The 20,087-nt window shown below is 41.3% G+C and overlaps 2 protein-coding genes across 2 annotated transcripts in view; both read left to right on the top strand.

Annotated features, from left to right (window-relative positions):
* Positions 1-315: 315 nt before the first annotated feature.
* Positions 316-17,199, top strand: ro60 (Ro60, Y RNA binding protein). The gene is made up of 9 exons (XM_024392024.2): positions 316-451; positions 4,449-5,039; positions 5,313-5,533; positions 6,614-6,760; positions 6,858-6,995; positions 9,629-9,745; positions 10,066-10,182; positions 10,453-10,599; positions 14,580-17,199. The coding sequence occupies exons 2-9, from the start codon at positions 4,466-4,468 to the stop codon at positions 14,733-14,735; spliced, it is 1,617 nt and encodes a 538-aa protein (XP_024247792.1). The 5' UTR covers positions 316-451; positions 4,449-4,465; the 3' UTR covers positions 14,736-17,199.
* A 312-nt stretch (positions 17,200-17,511) lies between these two features.
* cdc73 (cell division cycle 73, Paf1/RNA polymerase II complex component, homolog (S. cerevisiae)) overlaps positions 17,512-20,087 on the top strand; it is a 36,356-nt gene continuing 33,780 nt past the window's right edge. Inside the window, exons 1-6 of the mRNA XM_024392025.2 lie at positions 17,512-17,675; positions 18,603-18,708; positions 18,906-18,975; positions 19,089-19,151; positions 19,405-19,457; positions 19,720-19,808. Coding sequence (XP_024247793.1) covers positions 17,545-17,675; positions 18,603-18,708; positions 18,906-18,975; positions 19,089-19,151; positions 19,405-19,457; positions 19,720-19,808 — 512 coding nt within the window. The 5' untranslated portion in view covers positions 17,512-17,544. The remainder of the gene's footprint in view (positions 17,676-18,602; positions 18,709-18,905; positions 18,976-19,088; positions 19,152-19,404; positions 19,458-19,719; positions 19,809-20,087) is intronic.

Raw genomic sequence — 20,087 nt, 5'->3', positions numbered from 1 at the left:
AAGTTGGCTACCTTGCCAGCTACTTCCAGACATAAATGAGAGAACACCTCACTCTGACCATTGTTCTCGCACTAGCAGCGCTGTTTAGGCTGTGTTCTTGTTATATAGAGTGTTGGTGACTATTACTGTGCAGCTGGCAACAATTGAATAGTTTTTTTTTTTTTTTGCCGACGTTTACTGATACCGATCATATTCAACGGGTGTTGCGCGTTCATAAATTCATCAGTTATTCGGCACCCTGTCACACTCAGGCGACAGCGCTCTGAATTCGGCTCAGATATCCAGAGTGAATTTACGAACGCACCCAAAAAGGGATCCTTGCGGTCTGCATAACATCCTGATGCTAGGAGAACGGTACTATTCATCGGTCTGTAGGGTTCCCCCAGTGACGCCCATATACGACCTGAAAATCAACTATTAGCTACGTTATTAACTAGTCACAGGGTGTGTGGTAAGTGGAATAACTAATCTATGTGATGTTTTTGTCTTCAAAATTGAAACCGAAAAAAAAAAAAATATTCTAAATGTGTCCGTATCGCTAGGCCAGATAATACTGTGCAAACAGTGTGGCTAACTACAGCTAGCTATCATCGCAGCCACATCACTAACTCTGGTCAATGTTGTTACGTGCGGTTTGCTCTTTCTATTTTCCCCAATTTTCTTTAGTTGACTGGCATACATTTTTCTTTTCGTTACTCACCAAAGTCACTAGCTATGTTACTGGAGTGCTGACAACTTTTTTTTTTTTTTTGTCGTTTCCCCAGAAATACCGGTAAACGTTATTGAGCGTTTTGTTTTCCTCCAGACTGTTGCTCGTTAAGACCCGCGGAGCCGGTGTCTCGGCTCGGAAACTACCTCCATCCAGGGATGAGAAATGTGTTGTACTCCGAATTGTCCCGTTAACTTCTAGTTTTAACAGTGGAGATAAAAAAATTACGGGAATTTATTACAAACCTATTGGTTTTAACAGTAATGGTACAACTGGGGAGTACAACTCATTTCTCACCCCTGGTTTGAGGTACGTTTCCCGAAGCCATAATTTGCGTGGTGTCTGCTGTGATTTAATAATATAAACATGAAAGTGTTGTCGGATCTGCTGGCCAGCGTCTGGACTAGCGCTACAAGAAGAGTAGCAAAACTAATCCAGAACCGCTCTGACTGGGACTGGAGTTGGGTCGGCAGTGCTGTTATGTTTTTGTTTGTTTTTGTTGTAATGATCATTTAAATCGTTGTCATGCCCCATGGATGCTTGTAGTTATCTATTAGGAATGTGGCCAGCCAGCTAGTTTGTGTGATAATTGTTAGCTGGCTGGCTACAGTGTAGTAACTGACTAACGTGTTAGTCAACATAAGCTGACATAACCAAATTAAGCAGCTACAAGGTCTACACTAAGTCAGCTAATAGGCTTTTGCGTAGTAACAACAAACAATGGCGTGCAACAGACATTCGCCAAAAGCCATTGACATTTTTTAAATTTTTTATCAATAACTAATTCACCATTTGTCACCGAATCATCAACCTAGATATGATGTATTCTATAAATGTCTAGCATACTTTTACAACCTTTTGTTTTGAGTAAAAAAAATCTAGTTTTTGATTTGTGGTCAAAGTTCTAACGAGTCTTCTACCCTATCAGAAGGGGTCTGGTATAACATTCTGCATCTTCAGTCATATTAAATTAGATTACAGGAAAAACGACGGGAGGAAGGGGACAGGCCTGACTAACAAAGAAGACAGGTGGATGGATCAAGCGGACCAAGACAACCAAGAGGATCAACATGGGCATTCCACAGTGGAGATAAGGAAAACTAAGAGTGAACCATAACAAACACTACTGTTCAAAAGTTTGGGGTCACTTAGAAATGTCCTTGTTTTCAACAGTGAAGAGGTGATTCCGGGATGCTGGCCTTCTACGCAGAGTTGCAAAGAAAAAGCCATTTCTCAGACTGGCCAATAAAAATAAAATATTAAGATGGGCAAAGAACAGACACTGGACAGAGATATGGCTTATTCTTTGCAGCTCTGCCTAGAAGGCCTGCATCCCGGAGTCGTCTCTTCACAGTTGATGTTGAGACGGGTGTTTTAAGGGCACTATTTATTGAAGCTGCCAGTTGAGGACTTGTGAGGCGTCTGTTTCTCAACCTAGACACTAATGTACTTGTCCTCTTGCTCAGTTGTGCACCGGGGCCTCCCAGTCCTCTTTCTATTCTGGTTAGGGCCAGTTTGCGCTGTTCTGTGAAGGGAGTAGTACACAGCGTTGTATGAGATATTCAGTTTTTTGGCAATTTCTTGCATGGAATAGCCTTCATTTCTCAGAACAAGAATAGACTGGTGAGTTTCAGAAGAAAGGTCTTTGTTTCTGGCTATTTTGAGCCTGTAATCGAACCCACAAATGCTGATGCTCCAGATACTCAACTAGTTTAAAGAAGGCCAGTTTTATTGCTTCTTTAATCAGGACAACAGTTTTCAGCTGTGCTAACATAATTGCAAAATAGTTTTCTAATGATCAATTAGCCTTTTAAAATGATAAACTTGGATTAGCTAACACAACGTGCCATTGGAACACAGGAGTGGATGGTTGCTGATAATGGGCCTCTGTACGCCTATGTAGATATTCCATTAAAAATCAGTCGTTTCCAGCTACAATAGTCATTGATGAAGGATCATTGATGTTATTTTAATGGACAACGATGTGCTTTTCTTAAAAAAACATGGACATTTCTAAGTGACCCCAAACTTTTGAACGGTAGTGTATGTATATACCAGAGGGTGGATAACAATATAAAACGCTATTGTAAGAAGGGGACGGTACATGTTTTGTTTTTAGGCTAAATGTTTACGTTATGATTTCCCTCAGAACTGTATGTGAACCCCTCTGCAATCTACTGGCACGAACCATTAAAACCTAGTACTAAAACAGGCTATTCGGTCTCTTTCTCTCTCAAACTGCTATCACAAAGCTTACGTGAATATGTGGTTTTTAACAAAAAAATATATAAACTGACTCAAATCAGCTCTACATAAATTCAGCAGGGAGGTATGCAACTACCCCACCCTTTATACCAGTGGAGAAACTACGTCACCTACATAAGTATTACCATATCCCTTTCAACTCACATTCCTTGCAGAAAGAACTGTTTGCAAACCTTTTAATACGTCCAGAAAGACAGTGGTATTTATACTTTAAAATACATATTGGATGTGAATGGATGTGGATGAAAGAATTCTGCCAGTGTTTTTAAATGTCCTAGTTTCATACTTTTTTCTTTACCTCCAACTCTATACATCCAAGTGAGCCTATGAGGTCCTCGGGGATCAGATTGACCATTAAACCCATTGATCTAACGTATAACAGACAGACACTGCTCAAAAGGAGTTGTTTGTGATATCGACGATTAGTTGCCACTTTATTAGGTTCACCACCAGATTCACGAAAATAAATTGCTCCTACATACACCAAGTCCTGTGGTCTTGGCTTGCTAGACACTAAAGCTTGCAGAGAAGTATTCAGGTATTCTGTTACTGTTTGGTTGAACTTTAGAATGTGCAAAATGACAGCACAGTCTGATGGTCTTTTGTAACTCAAAAGTTTCAAACCTGTTTTTCTTGTACTGACTGTAATAAACTCCAAATGGACTTATAAACTTGGAACAGTCTTATCTCCTTCCCCAGTTTCATCAACAGTTTTAAATTCGCTGTGTTCCAGATGCATAGGGGGTTGTACCTAATAAAATGACCACTGTATCTATATAATTTCCAGAATGTGTTCTGAGAATACCCAGGGTATTAAACATTTGGCTGTAAGTGTTGAACAGTTGAGTCTATTACCCCAGGAGATAGTACCATTCAGCTTGTCTGGGGGATGACAAGGGAGGACTTTAACAAAGCCAAAATAGGAAATGATTGGAAGGGGCCTCTTTGCTGTTAAATTAGAGACATGTAAATAAATTACTGTTGTGCCTTTGAACTACTTTATAATGTGGAACTGTTGCACTAAAAATGCAACATTGTAAATGTACAACTTGATGTAAACATTGTGTAACTTCATATAGAACAAATTGCACTTGAAATGAACATTTCTTGCAAATAAATGCATGTTTTCACTTTTTTTCTGTGACAATCACTGATTTAATAATCTTTAAATGCAATATTTCAAAGTTAATTATTTCTATCAAATCAAAACTGGAATTTGTCCGCAAAGCAATAGGTTGTAAAAGTATGCTAGACATTTATAGAATAAATCATATCTAGGTTGATGATTCTGTGACAAATCGTGAATTAGTTATTGATTTTTAAATGGCTTTGGCGAATGTCTGTGTGAACATAAAATCAACTTCACCTTGGTTTGCTGATCACCCTAGCAAACCAGTGCAATTGTTCATTCAAAAAAAAGTGTGTTACTTTCAGCTGAAACATCTGTGTCTCTACCTGTCCATTCATCTGACAGTTTAGAGGAGCTATCACATGGAGCCATCGGGACAGGATGCCAACAACCACGGCCAAAACTCAGTTGGCGACGGTGAGCACCCATGGGAGGTAACAGACATGACCAGGCTCCGCCGCTTCATCTGCTACGGCTCAGAAATGGCCATCTATGACACCAAGGAGCACCGTCTGGGCATGGAGAGTGCCCTGGCTCTGCTCTCCCTGCTACAGGAGGGCAGGGGTTGCGAGGTGGTGGAGGAGGTCAAAAGGCTGGCTCTGGAGGGCAGGCCAGTCAGGGCCAACCCTTCCCTGTTCGCCTTAGCTGTGTGCTCCCAACATTTGGACCTGAATACCAGACAGGGGGCGTTCCGAGCCCTGGGTGACGTGTGCCGGGACCCCGAGCACCTCTTCACCTTCATCCAATACAAGAAGGAGGTGAAAGAGAGGATGCGGTGCGGGATATGGGGACGGGCCCTGAGGAAAGCGGTGTCGGATTGGTACAACAAACAGGACGCCATGGGTCTGGCTCTGGCGGTGACCAAGTATAAAACGAGAGAGGGCTGGTCGCATCAGGATCTACTCAGACTCTCCCATGCCAAGCCTGCTAATGAAGGTGAGCTGCAAGAGGTTTATAATGTACACACTCTCAAACACTATTATGAAAATGCAAGGGACATGGTGCAAGATTTAGACTACGGAGAATGTTTTTTTTTGTGTGTTGATGACATTTTTTTAATAAAAGGGTTATCCTCATGGATGAAATCAGTAATAAAATAGTATCCCAGTAAAGCCTTTAAAGTAACAAGTGATTGGTGGTATCAGGAGACGTGGTTGAATGTTTTTTTTTTCCTTCTGTCTGAATTATACAACTCTGCTGTGCTTGCAGCGATCGTGTTGATCAGTAAATACGTTATGAAAGGATGGAAGGAGGTCCAGGGGGCGTACACCGACAAGGCGAACTCGGAGGAGGTGATCAAAGTCCTCTCATACCTGGAAGCGGTTGAGAAGGTCAAACACAGTGCAGACGAGATGGAGGTCAGCCATCTAATAGAGGAGCATAGGCTGGAGCGGGAACAACTTCTGACAGACCACCTGAAGTCCAAAGTGGTGAGCAGCGACCAACTTGTGTTTTTAACCAACTCTTTTAAAGGTGTACTTCGCTCAAATTAAAGTTGGTCAGATGTTGAGATGTCCTCGCCACTGCTAGCTTTTTCTTTTAAAGAGTGTAGTCCCACTCCTCACATTTTTGGTTTATTAACTGTGATAGATAGGATAGATCGAGGAGAGAGTGTGCTGAAATATAGCAGTGTGACAGATTCAAATCCATTGCGCGGGAGTATATGTAGGCTGGGGCCTGCGGCTTAGACCACTAGCCTACTCTTAGACCACTAGCCTACTCTTAGACCACTAACCTACTCTTAGACCACTAGCCTACTCTAAGCCCACTAGCCTACTCTAAGCCCACTAGCCTACTCTAAGCCCACTAGCCTAGTCTTAGACCACTAGTCTACTCTAAGCCCACTAGCCTACTCTAAGCCCACTAGCCTACTCTAAGCCCACTAGCCTATTCTAAGCCCACTAGCCTACTCTTAGACCACTAGCCTAGTCTTAGACCACTAGCCTACTCTTAGACCACTAGCCTACTCTTAGACCACTAGCCTAGTCTTAGACCACTAGTCTACTCTAAGACCACTAGCCTACTCTAAGCCCACTAGCCTACTCTAAGCTCACTAGCCTACTCTAAGCCCACTAGCCTACTCTTAGACCACTAGCCTACTCTTAGACCACTAGCCTACTCTTAGATCACTAGCCTACTCTAAGCCCACTAGCCTACTCTAAGCCCACTAGCCTCCTCTAAGCCCACTAGTCTACTCTAAGCCCACTAGCCTACTCTTAGACCACTAGCCTACTCTTAGACCACTAGCCTACTCTAAGCCCACTAGCCTACTCTTAGACCACTAGCCTACTCTTAGACCACTAGCCTAAGAGTAGGCTAGTAGACCACTAGCCTACTCTAAGCCACACTCCTAGCTGTTTTTTTACGTCCAGTTCTATGTCTCAATGCCATATCAATGGGAAATATTAGCACCATATAATGGATATTATCACGTTTTCATGTGTAGGGTCTTAAGACATTCTTATTACTTTAGTTTTTTGGTCATGTATGATGCCTTCTCTCCACTGCAGGTATGGAAGGCATTGATAAAGGAGATGCCCATGGAGTCAATGCTAAGGACCCTGGGTAAGATGACCGCAGACCAAGTCCTGGAACCAGGAAGCTCAGACGTGGCAGAGGTGTGCGAGAGGATCCAGAGTGAGGCGGCTTTAAAGAAGGTGAGGTGTACCTACCTACTGTCTCTCACCTTCTGACAACTGGGATTCACATACTGCTTTCCCAGGGATCTATCTAACTGTTTTATTGTTGTCTTAGGCAAAACTCCACCCTTTCAGCGTCTTGACAGCCTCGGAAAACTACAAAAGGGGCCAAGGCAACCGGGGGAAAGTGAAATGGGAACCAAACGTTGACATCATAAAAGCGCTGGACTCTGCTTTCTACAAATGTTTCACAGTAAGTCGAGCGTCGCATATACAGATACTCACAGATAGGGAGGGTTATGGGCGGTCATGAAATTTTGTCAGCCAGTCATTGTCAAGCAATTGTTAATTAACATAAACATATTAGGCATAACACTTCATCAGTCTCTATTTCACAATTTGACAAGCACTTTATAGCGCCTGGAATTTCCCATCGGCATCCCCCTTGTGTGGGAATATAATAATAATTCCCAGCTGCGTGACCCCTTGACTTTTTCCACATTTTGTTTCATTACAGCCTTATTCAAATATTTATTTCAAAACAATTCCTCAATCTACACACAATACCCCATAATGACAAAGCGAGAACAGGTTTTTAGAAATTTTTGCAAATGTATTACAAATAAAAAACCAATACCTTATTTACATAAGCATTCAGACCCTTTGCTATGAGACTCGAATTTGAGCTCAGAACAACAGCAAAGGACCTTGTGAAGATGCTGGAGGAAACGGGTACAAAAGCATCTAAAATCCACAGTAAAACTAATCCTATTTCGACATAACCTGAAAGGCCGCTCAGCAAGGAAGAAGCCACTGCTACAAAACCGCCATTAAAAAAGCCAAACTATGGCATGCAACTGCACATGGGGACAAAGATAGTACTTTTTGGAGAAATGTCCTCTGTTCTGATGAAACAGAAATAGAACTGTTTGGCCATAATGACCATCGTTATGTTTGGAGGAAAAAGGGGGAGGCTTGCAAGCCGAAGATCACCATCCCAACCGTGAAGCATGGGGGTGGCAGCATCATGTTGTGGGGGTGCTTTGCTGCAGGAGGGACTGGTGCACTTCACAAAATAGATGGCATCATGAGGAAGGAGAATTATGTGGATATATTGAAGCAACATCTCAACACATCAGTCAGGAAGTTAAAGCTTGGTCGCAAATGGGTCTTCCAAATGGACAATGACCCCAAGCATACTTCCAAAGTTGTGGCAAAATGGCTTAAGGACAACAAAGTCAAGGTATTGGAGTGGCCATCACAAAGCCCTGACCTCAATCCCATAGAATATTTGTGGGCAGAACTGAAAAAGCGTGTGAGAGCAAGGAGGCCTACAAACCTGACTCCGTTACACCAGCTCTGTCAGGAGGAATGGGCCAAAATTCACCCAACTTATTGTGGGAAGCTTGTGGAAGGCTACTCAAAATGTTTGACCCAAGTTAAACAATTTAAAGGCAATGCTACCAAATACTAATTGAGTTTATGTAAACCTCTGACCCACTGGGAATGTGATGAAAGAAATGAAAGCTGAAATAAATCCTTCTCCCTACTATTACTCTGACATTTCACATTCTTAAAATAAAGTGGTGATCCTAACTGACCTAAGACAGGGAATTTTTACGAGGATTAAATGTCAGGAATTGTGAAACTGAGTTTAAATGTATTTTGCTAAGGTGTATGTAAACGTTCGACTTCAACTGTATGTACATTTATATTTTTGCACAATTTAAAAAAAAATACAATTAGCTTTGTCATTATGGGGTATTGTGTGTAGTTTTAAGGAGGGTAAACAATTTAATCAATATTCGAATAAGGCCGTAACGTAACAAAATATGAAAAAGTCAAGGGGTCTGAATACTTTCGAATGCACCCTGTGTGAAAATTGTTTCGTTTTAGAAGTGACCGTTATCATGCACCTGTCTCGGTAACTGGGGGGAAAAAATGTATCATCTATGCACTTAATTTGCAAACGGTGGACGCTTTTCCCGTGGTTAATTTTCAATGTCAGCCAGGTATGCTATACTCTTGTTGTAAAGCGAAGTGATGTGTTTAGTGTTAGGAATGTTGAGAAATAAATATAGTAGGCCTAGCCTATAGAAAGCTGATGGGATCCTCCTTTTTTTAATAGAGGCCATCAACTGTTTTCTCACGCAATTGCCTATGGGGCTATGGGATCTCATGAAGTGTTTGATTTTCGATCACTTTTGCATCGATGTCACAGTGATTAGAGGGACAATAGAGTGCTGAGTCGGCTACTAATGACCATTAACAGAGCTTGGAGAACCTTAGTTACCGTGACTAAATGGTCACATGGAATTTGACTGCGGTCGTTACTCGTCACCGCCGTTGTGGCTGTAAAGCGGTCACCGTAACAGCACTACTCACAGAGCATCCCACTGTTCTGAGTCGTGTTCACAAATGCGATAACGTTAATTGTCCCCCACGATGAAATGGATACGTTTGTCGCACACGATATCTGACGGCACTGGCCCATTTTTTTTTACGAAACTTGGGTGAATGATGCGTATTGCCATAGAGATCCGGGTTTTTCAAAATGACACTGATTGGCCCAAGGTGGGAGCTATAGTAATTCACTGAAATGTGTTAGTGACACACAATATCTTAATTGGGATGCATCATTCTTGAGGGACGACATGTTTACTGTTGCATGTTTTGTTTTTTTCATTACATTTTAGTCATTTATCAGACGCTCTTATCCAGAGCGACTTACAGAAGTAATTAGGGTTAAGTGCCTTGCTCAAGGGCACATTGACAGATTTTTCACCTAGCCGGCTCTGGATTGAACCAGCAACCTTTTTCGGGATACTGGACCAGCACTGTTAAGCGTTAGGCAACCTGCCACTTTACTTGTGTTCCTTTCCTGAGAACGTGGAGCCGGCGGGGAAGCGCTTCGTGGTGGCGGTGGACATTAGCACATCACTGAGCAGCATCGTTAAGGGGACCTCCGTCAGCACAGCTGTAGCGGCTGCAGCCATGACCATGGTGAGTCAACACACTATGAGTGGGTACTCCTAAACAAGGCTAAATGACTACGGTAGTAGTTTGCAGCTGTGTTTCAAAGCGGTGTCTCTAACAATTGGGAAAACGGGTCTCTGGAGGAAGGTATAGTCAAGGAAAGGGTCTGTTGACACATTCTATGGATTCCTGCCACGTTTCCCCCCATTTTAAGAGAGCACAGGCATTGCATGCGTGCTTTGTAATGAGGACTTGTCATTTTTACATTTGAATGATAATAATTCCTGGCATCTTAGAGAGGGACTATTTCAGCATTGTGTTCTAAGTTGGTTGTATCTATGTTACAGGTTTTTGCGCGGACAGAGGCAGAGACACAGGTTATGGCCTACTCTGAAGGAGCTATAGTTCCTTGCACCATCACTGAAGGCATGTCTCTTCGACAAGTAGCAACCGAGCTGGTCAAGGTATGGAAACAAGAAGTGTCTCTCTGCAGACTATGCACCTCTGAATGACAATTTTTTTTTTTAACAGAAAGCTTACTTGGAAAAAACTAAATTCTCTTGCCAAAGTTCTAAAAGTTCACTGAAAGGCAATAAGAAAAGCTAATTTCCGTTTTGCTACGCTGGGCCCTACTGAACATTATCAATTTCTCAGATAAAATATGAGGTTGTAAAATGTGAATGACTGTGTGTCGTGTTCATAGCTGACCCTCTGTGTCAACCACCTGTTCACAGATCCCCAGTGGTTATACAGACTGTGCTCTCCCCATCCTGTGGGCCTCGGAGAAGAGGATCACTGTGGACATGTTCATCATATTCACCAACAGTGCCTGCTGGCACGGCGAGGCCAATCCAACAGAGTGTCTGAGGATGTACAGACATGTAAGACACTTTTGTAGTGTACCACTGTCCCTCCCCTCTTAACTCCTTATTTGTTTGGTTGCATAGATATACAGCCTCATTATTACATCATTATATTGTATGTCATTACGTGGAACTACAACACTGTAGTGGCGAACATGGCATGACACATCTGCAAATATTGTATGCTCTGATCGGTCTTAATCATGGCAAATTAAGTAGCCTGTTCAACCTATCTATCGTATCGTCTGAGATTCCCAAAGATTGGAAAGCCGCCGCAGTCATCCCCCTCTTCAAAGGGGGAGAGACTCTAGACCCAAACTGCTACAGACTTATATCTATCCTACCCTGCCTTTCTAAGGTCTTCGAAAGCCAATTTAACAAACAGATTACAGACCATTTCGAATCCCACCGTATCTTCTCCGCTATGCAATCTGGTTTCCGAGCTGGTCATGGGTGCACCTCAGCCACTCTCAAGGTCCTAAACGATATCATAACCGCCATCGATATGAGACATTACTGTGCAGCCGTATTCATCGACTTGGCCAAGGGCTTCGACTCTGTCAATCACCACATTCTTCTCGGCAGACTCAACAGCCTTGGTTTCTCAAATGACTGCCTCGCCTGGTTCACCAACTACTTCTCAGGCAGAGTTCAGTGTGTCAAATTGGAGGGCCTGTTGTCCGGACCTCTATGGGGGTGCCACAGGTTTCAAATCTCGGGCCGACTCTCTTCTCTGTATACATCAATGATGTTGCTCTTGCTGCTGGTGCTTCTCTGATCCACCTCTACGCAGACGACACTATTCTGTATACCTCTGGCCCTTCTTTGGACACTGTGTTAACTAACCTGCAGACAAGCTTCAATGCCATACATCTCTCCTTCCGTGGCCTCCAACTGCTCTTAAATGCAAGTAAAACTAAATGCATGCTCTTCAACCACTCGCTGCTTGCACCCGCCCGCCCATCGAGCATTACTACTCTGGACGGTTCTGACTTAGAATGTGTGGACAACTACAAATACCTAGGTGTCTGGTTAGACTGTAAACTCTCCTTCCAGACTCACATTAAGCATCTCCAATCCAAAATGAAATCTAGAATTGGCTTCCTATTTCGCAACAAAGCATCCTTCACTCATGCTGCCAATCATACCCTCGTAAAACTGACCATCCTACCGATCCTCGACTTCGGCGACGTCATAGACTGATTCCAATTTGCTGAGTAGTGTTGGAGGCTATCACAGTGTTATCCGTTTTGTCACTAAAGCCCCATATACTACCCACCACTGCAACCTGTACGCTCTCTCATTGGCTGGCCCTTGCTTCACACTCGCCGCCAAACCCACTGGCTCCAGGTCATCTACAAGTCTCTGCTAGGTAAAGCCCCGCCTGGTCACCATAGCAGCACCCACCCGTAGCAGCAGGTATATCTCACTGGTCACCCCCAAAGCTAATTCTTCCTTTGGCCGCCTTTCCTTCCAATTCTCTGCTGCCAATGACTGGAACGAACTGCAAAAATCACTGAAGCTGGAGACTCATATCTCCCTCACTAGCTTTAAGTACCAGCTGTCAGAGCAGCTCACAGATCACTGTACCTGTACATAGCCCATCTTTAAATCGACCATCCAAGTACCTCATCCCCATACTTTATTTATTTATCTTGCTCCTTTGCACCCCAGTAACTCCACTTGCACATTCATCTTCTACACATCTACCATTCCAGTGTTTAATTGCTATATTGTAATTACTTTCCCACCATGGCCTATTTTAGCCTTACCTCCCTTATCATACCTCATTTGCACACACTGTATATAGACTTTTTCTATTGCATTATTGACTATGTTTGTTTATTCCATGTGTAACTCTGTGTTGTTGTATGTGTTGAACTGCTTTGCTTTATCTTGGCCAGGTCTCATTTGTAAATGAGAACTTGTTCTCAACTAGGCTACCTGGTTGAAAAAACGTGAAATAAAAAATAAAATGAATGGTATATTGCCCAAGCCTAGTCAGAGTCTGGAATATAAATATATGTACCAGTCAAACATTTGGACACCTACCCATTCAAGGGTTTTTATTTTTTACTATTTTCTACATTGTAGAAAAACAGTGAAGACAAACGATGAAATAACACACATGGAATCATGTACTAAACAAAAAAGTGTTCAACAAATCTAAGTATATTTTTGATTCTCCAAAGTAGCCACCCTTTGCCTTGTTAACAGCTTTTTCACACTCTTGCATTTGCCCAACCAGCTTCACCTGGAATGCTTATCCAACAGTCTTGAAGGAGTTCCCACGTATGCTGAGCACTTGTTGGCTACTTTTCCTTCACTCTGCAGTCCAACTCATCCCAAATCATCTCAATTGGGTTGAGGTCGGGTGATTGTGGAGGCCAGGTCATCTGATGCCGCACTCAATCACTCTCCTTCTGGTGAGATAGCTCTTACACAGCCTGGAGGTATGATTTGCGTCATTGTCCTGTTGAAAAACAAATTATAGTCCCACTAAGTGCAAACCAGATGGGATGGCATATCGCTGCAGAATGCTGTGGTAGCCATGCTGGTTAAGTGTGCCTTGAATTCTAAATAAATCAGACCGTGTCACCAGCAAAGCACCATCATACCACCATCTCCATGCTTCACGGTGGGAACCACACATGCGGAGATCATGCATTCACCTACTCTGCGTCTCAGAAAGACACGGCAGTTGGAACCAAAAATCTCAAATTTGGACTTGTCAGACCAAAGGACAGATTTTCACCGGTCTAATGTCTATTGCTCGTGTTTCTTGGCCAAGGCGAGTCTCTTCTTTTTATTGGTGTCCTTTAGTAATGGTTTCTTTGCTGCAATTTGACCATGAAGGCCTGATTCACGCAGTTTCCTCTGAACAGTTGAAGTTGAGATGTGTCTGTTACTTGAACGCTGAAGCATTTATTTGGGCTGCAAATTCTAATGAACTTATCCTCTGCAGCAGATGTAACTCTGGGTCTTCTTTTCCTGTGGCGGTCCTCATGAGAGCCAGTTTCATCATAGCGCTTGATGGTTTTTGCGACTGCACTTGAAGAAACTTTCAAAGTTCTTGAAATGTTCCATATTGACTGACCTTCATGTCTTAAAGTAATGATGGACTGTCATTTCTCTTAGTTTATTTGAGCTGTTCTTGCCATAATAAGGATTTGGTCTTTTGCCAAGTAGGTTCTATCTTCTGTATACCACCCCTACCTTGTCACAACACAAATGCGTTAAGAAGGATAGAAATTCCACAAATTAACTTTTAACCTTGCACACCTGTTAAATGCATTCCAGGTGGCGACCTCATGAAGCTAGTTAAGAGTGTGCAAGTCATCAAGTCAAAGGGTGGCTACTTTGAAGAATCTACAATATATTTAGATTTGTTTAACACTTTTTTTTTGTTTGGTTACTACACGATTCCATGTTTGTTATTTCATAGTTTTGATGTTCAATATTATTAGACAGTGTCGAAAATAGTAAAAATAAAGAAAAACCCTTGAATGAGTGGGTGTGTCCAAATGTTTGATTGGTTCAGTGCATTCGGAAAGTTTTCAGACGCCTTGACTTTTTCCACATTTCGTTAAGTCACAGCCTTACCGGTAATCTAAAATTGATTAAATTGTTTTTTTTTGCCCTCAATCTACACACAATACCCCATAATGACAAAGCAAAACATGTTTGTAGGAATGTTTGCTAATTTATTCTAAATATCATATTTACGTAAGTATTCAGACCCTTTACTCAGTACTTTGTTGACCTACCTCTGGCACTGATTACAGCCTTAAGTCTTCACAGCTATGTTGATGCTATGCCTTGAAATTCATCCACCGGTATTTTGTGTATGTCCTAACATGAAATCCAAATAAAAATCCATTTAAATTACAAAATAGGATACTTTCTAAAGGCACTGTGTGTGTATATGTAATGGTGTGAATAGACAGTATGCACAGTATATGAATATAAGAGTCTCGGTTGTGTTTTGTTTTTGCTAGAAAATGGGTATCTTCTCCAAACTTATGGTGTGTGGGTTGACCTCCAACGGCCTATCCATCGCTGACCCCGCCGGGGACAAGGGCATGCTGGACCTCTGCGGCTTTGACCTGGGAGCCATAGAGGTCATCCGTAACCTAGCCCTGGACCTGATCTGAGAACAGATTCTGGACAGTGCAAAGACGAGAAAGAAAAATATGGAGAGAATTGGTGGAAATACCTTGAAAAGGATGTGGCTTGAAACGACGCAGAGAGCAGATTTTTATTTTATTTTTTAAAGTTGGTATTTACAATAACGATTTCTTCAATTTATCATAAATATCATGACCACAAAAAAATGATAGTCTCCCTATTGGTCATGTTGAGAGGTTAGCATGTCTTGGGGGTCTGAATCATAATGTGCTTTCATTTCTAACCAGTAAAACAGAGGAAAATAATCTCAAATTAAAAGTGACATCTGTACTTTTTAGGCTCCCGAGTGGCACAGCCTCTCCTTGCTAGAGGTGTCACTACAGACCCTGGTTAGATTCCAGGCTGTATCACAACCGGCTGTGATTGGGAGTCCCATAGGGCGGTACACAATTGTCCCAGCATCGTCTGGGTTAGAGTTTGGCCGGTGTAGGCCGTCGTTGCAAATAAGAATTAGTTCTTAACTGACTTACCTAGTTAAATAAATCAAATAAATACTCACACCTCATATCTAACATTTGAGCTCAAATCCAAAATCCTGGAGTATACAGCCAAAATTCTAAGTTTTAGCTTCACCGTCCAAATAAATAGGGGGGTTTATGTAAGAAGGAATCCCTGTATACATCTACCACTGGAGGATGGCTCAAAGTAATGTCTGGAATCCCTGTATACATCTACCACTGGAGGATGGCTCAAAGTAATGTCTGGAATCCCATCTACCACTGGAGGATGGCTCAAAGTAATGTCTGGAACACCGTTTGATACCATTTCACTGTTTACACTCCAGTTATTACTACACGCCTGTCCACCCCAATTAAGGTGCCACCAATCTCCTTTGCTATGTTATAGCACGTTTGATGTGAACATGGAGCCCTTTTTATAATCTGTCCATTTTTCATCATTTAGCAAACTCACTTATCCTGTGTGACTTACAGGAGCAAATCAACAGATATTTCACTTAGTCTGTTCAGGGATTCAAACCAGTGACCTTTTGGTTACTAGCCCAATGTGCTTAACTGCTAGGCAACCTGCCTCCCCTTGTCTCTTTTGTCTTCTTCAATTGGTCTAATCACTATATAGAAGACTAACCAACTTATTTTGTTTGATTGCAGTATATATTTTTTTGTTTTTTTTTACAAGGTCAAACTCATAATAGAATAGACTTGGTGCACTTAAACATGTAACATGCGAATCCATTTAGTTTATTTTGCTTTGTCACAAGTCAAAACAAGGAAGTATTTGACGCCAAGAGATAAGGGAGTGACTGTCGTCATTGTCACTGGCAGTTTTTGGCAAACCTGCAAAATTGGTTTATTCCCTGGGTCATGTTCATTAGGGCAGACGTTCGAAAAGGTTTTAAAATCTTGTACAATGGAAAATTTTAAATTGACGTTTCTTATTGGACAAGTGCAGGAAGTCCCTCCCTGTTTCAATTGCTTTTCTATTTGGTGCCTAATGATCCTGGAATCTATTGATTTTATGCATTACCAATGGCTTTTTCTATTGCTGTATCATGTTGTTGAAGGTCAAAACAAGGCCATTTAGTAGTGTGAAGACTGAAGCTGCTAGACGCACATTAAAAGTATTCCAGTGTCGGAGGTTTATGATAAACGAGCACTAATGATAGAATGTCAGTTATACAAATACTTACTAATGTTCCATAGAAACTCACTAGCTATGTTTCCTTTGTAATAGATCCCACTGAATGTACCTTTTTGTCATACTTGTGTAACACTGTAGATATTTAAAATGCTTTATTCTTCAAATATTGAATAAATAAAATGGGATAATACTGAAGATGCTTTACCTTTTAGCAGTCAATTCGATGGGAGAATGATGGCTGACGCTGACATAGCGGAAGTGGAAAGTATTAACTGTGGTTTATTGAATTGTTATTTTCTGTCTTCTGTCATTTCAGATCAACCCTAATTTAGACAAAAAAACAAATTCAGACCTGGTAACTGATTTCTAAAAACCTTTTTACTTTGTGTTGATTTCATCTGATCCAATATAAAAGTATGGCACAAAATATGTCAGTCTATTAAAAGGCCCGAACCAGTTCTCGAGTTGGTCCCAACCCCATGAGTTGAGATAGAAGCCCATCTTTGAGGACATTGGTTTGAACGTAGCTAACAAAACGTGCTACATTTGAAAATGCTCTAGACTCTAATAATGCATTCATTCTGAGGTAATAATACTTTGGAGTCAGTTGCAATAGTAGAGAATACAGTGTGGCACATTGACAGGTGGAGGTAGAATGGCCACAGTCCATATTGATAGAGAAAGTTGAACTGAATAAATTATAAATGTAGGCCTTACTGTCCCATGACTAATCCATTTTCTCTTTCAACTGAAAGGTGATTTCAGTTCATGTTGCATGCCATTTACATTAGCCATAGTGTCAATACAAACCTTAATAAAGTGTTTCATGGACATTTCTTTATGTGTGTATTTACTTTACAAAATGTACCTTTTACAGAGAAGGCAAGCAAGTATTTTATGGCTATAGAAGGGAATTCAAATTGTTTTGAGTCATAATGGCCATGAATGAATCATGATACATTTATGCATTTTATATATGGAGAACAGAGATTATAATAAAATAAAAACTGAAATGTACTGCAATTTGTGTTCAGAATAGACCTATCCATTGACACACTGAACACACATACAACTGGAAATTGGGATCAGGCATTCTGTGAGACCACATTGCATTCTGTTGATAGGTGACTGGGGGCCTTGCACTCACGCTCGCTAGTTACATGAAGACAAGTGAAGATGGCGGACGTGTTGAGTGTTCTTCGCCAATACAACATCCAGAAAAAAGAAATCGTCGCCAAAGGAGACGAAGTTATCTTTGGAGAGTTCTCTTGGCCCAAAAATGTCAAGACTAACTATGTCATTTGGGGGTATGTTAAATTTGCTTATAAATTGGTAAATTAATCGCTTCAATCGGTCTGTTGTAGCTAGGCTAGCTAGTAACGTTATAGCTAACGTTAATGTTAGCGAGATAAGGTTGTTGATGCCCAAACTTTTCTTGCCGCGTTTAAAAGGTGCTAGCTACTATTTGCACCGAAAGATAGCAAATGCAGTTATCATTTTATTGTTAGTTTTGGGGGGGGTTTAACTAGCACGCTAGCTAACTATCTAACGTTAATTGCTTTGTGTAAATGCCACTACCCAGGCAACGTTGTCATAAGCCAGCTGTCATGCTTGCAAACCCGCGGTAGTTAAGTTACAGTATTGCAACTAACGTTAGCTATTATTGATTTCCTCAGGTGACCGTACCTGTCACCATGTTTTTACATTTCTAGCTTGCCAGCTAGACATTACTTTGATGTTCTGTGTCAGCTAGCTAGCTAGTTAAGTATTTCCTGGTTTTTGCAGAACAAGCAGTCGTTTTAATGTATGACATTAAATAGTTGGACAACTTCATTTTAACCCGACAAGTTGGACCAGTTGGAGGTGTCATTGAAAAGCTGTGACGACTATTTGTGTGTGACGTAATTAACAAAATACAGGATTTAAACTATTTATCTAAGCCTTCACTATTAATGCATGCAGTGTGACTAAATTCCAGATTAGTTCCACAAGAGGGCATCTGGATTTTACTGAAAGAACTGTAGACAATGGGCAAAACTACTGGTCAACGCTGACTAGTGTTGCGAAATTCTTAACTTTCCCAACATTCCCTGCTTTTCCAGAAATCCTGGTTGAAGGATTCCGAATTCATGTTTATTCCGTGAATCTTCTAACAAACATTTCTGGAAAACCTAGGAATTTTGGGAAAGTTAGTTGAATTTTGCAACGCTAAAGCTGAATGTAATGATTTTCAGAACTGGAAAGGAGGGTCAGCCCAAGGAGTACTACACCCTGGACTCCATTTTGTTCCTGCTCAACAATGTGCATCTCCCTCATCCATCCTACGTGCGAAGGGCTGCAGTAAGTAGACTTAATGTCCTCACTGCAAGTGAGAGTTGTATAGAGTTTGTTGAATACTGCTGCCATGTGTCATGGATGTTCTGTCTTAGTGTTGCCAGTGGTCTATTGATTGTCATTGCCAGAGGTGTTGTTGTGACCTTGGTAAATTGTGTTGTATTTCTTTGTGATTTACATAAGTATTCTGATCACCCCCTAAGACAGAGAACATTCCGGTTGTCAGAAGACCTGATAGAAAGGGCTTGCTGTCTTATCTCAATGGGGAAAGTTGTAAGTATTAATTGAAACCAAATCAGATTTAACACCGTGAATTTAATGCACGCGCGTTGATTCAATTGAAATTATTGTACTAAAGCAATTTCCATTTTGATTTCTCTTCACAGCTACTTCGACAAGTATCGACAGAAGTGCCCCCATAGAGATTGGTTTGCAAAGGCCAACGCAAGGTAGTTTTAGCTTTTTGAATATGACAACTCTTCCATTGATTTCAATGATTTAATCCATGTATATTAGAAAATGTGTTCCCTTGAAACGGATATATCAACAGTCCATGCTGTAAGGCCTAATTTTGTTCACCATTGGCCTGTGTTGCACATGCAATCAGTTGGTGAGAGTCATTTTAGATATTGTGCAGATTAGAATTGGAAAGGTAATGCATAATTTTGCACAAGTTGGCTAATTAATTCTTTATTGCATCAGTCAAACGAGCAGCAGATGAGGTGTCATCTGAAGCCAAAAAACCCAGGATTGAGGTATGTAATATCTTTGACCGGCGCCATTCAGACTCCTCAGCTCAGTTCTTTATAGAACGTTCTCCTCAGCTCTAAAGGAATTCTCTATATCCTGTTTAACAAGATGCCAGATAACTTGCATGTTAAAGACAATTTTATCCAAAGCAATTTACAGTACAGTGAATTCATACATTTTGAGAATATGATCCCTGCAGAAATGTAATACATGATTATCTTTCATCATATGGAGCATTTTACCATTCTAACACATTCTGTTATCTAGGATGAGGAACGAGTGCGACTGGACAAGGAGCGTCTGGCTGCTAGACTGGAGGGCCACAAAGAGGGCATAGTGCAAACTGACCAGATCAGGTATGAGGTGCCTACACCCTTCCATCATCCAGTCGCTTTTATTTATTTTTACGGTTCAACAACATAATGCAACTGGCAGCATCAAGCTGAATTGAGAGTATAGATTTGTTTAAAAATACCAAAACACAATAAACCAAAAATATAGGTCCTACGCAATGGATGAAAGTACCTAGTAATGTTTATAATCTGCTGTCGCCTTGAGCAGACCAGTCTTATGACTAGCGTTAGGATGGGTATGAAGGTACTGTCATTGAACGTCCTATGTTAAAAAATGTGGGC

This window comes from Oncorhynchus tshawytscha, linkage group LG28, assembly GCF_018296145.1.
Source record: "Oncorhynchus tshawytscha isolate Ot180627B linkage group LG28, Otsh_v2.0, whole genome shotgun sequence".
Lineage (NCBI taxonomy): Eukaryota > Metazoa > Chordata > Actinopteri > Salmoniformes > Salmonidae > Oncorhynchus > Oncorhynchus tshawytscha.
Note: the sequence above shows the minus strand (reverse complement) of the source record. Positions and strands in the feature narration are given on the sequence as shown.

Coding starts and splice junctions, on each gene's coding strand:
- ro60 (XM_024392024.2), top strand. CDS start 4,466: ATGGAGCCATCGGGACAGGATGCCAACAACCACGGCCAAAACTCAGTT. Junction 6,996..9,628: donor CTTTCTACAAATGTTTCACA/GTAAGTCGAGCG, acceptor TCCTTTCCTGAG/AACGTGGAGCCGGCGGGGAA. Junction 10,600..14,579: donor GTCTGAGGATGTACAGACAT/GTAAGACACTTT, acceptor TGTTTTTGCTAG/AAAATGGGTATCTTCTCCAA.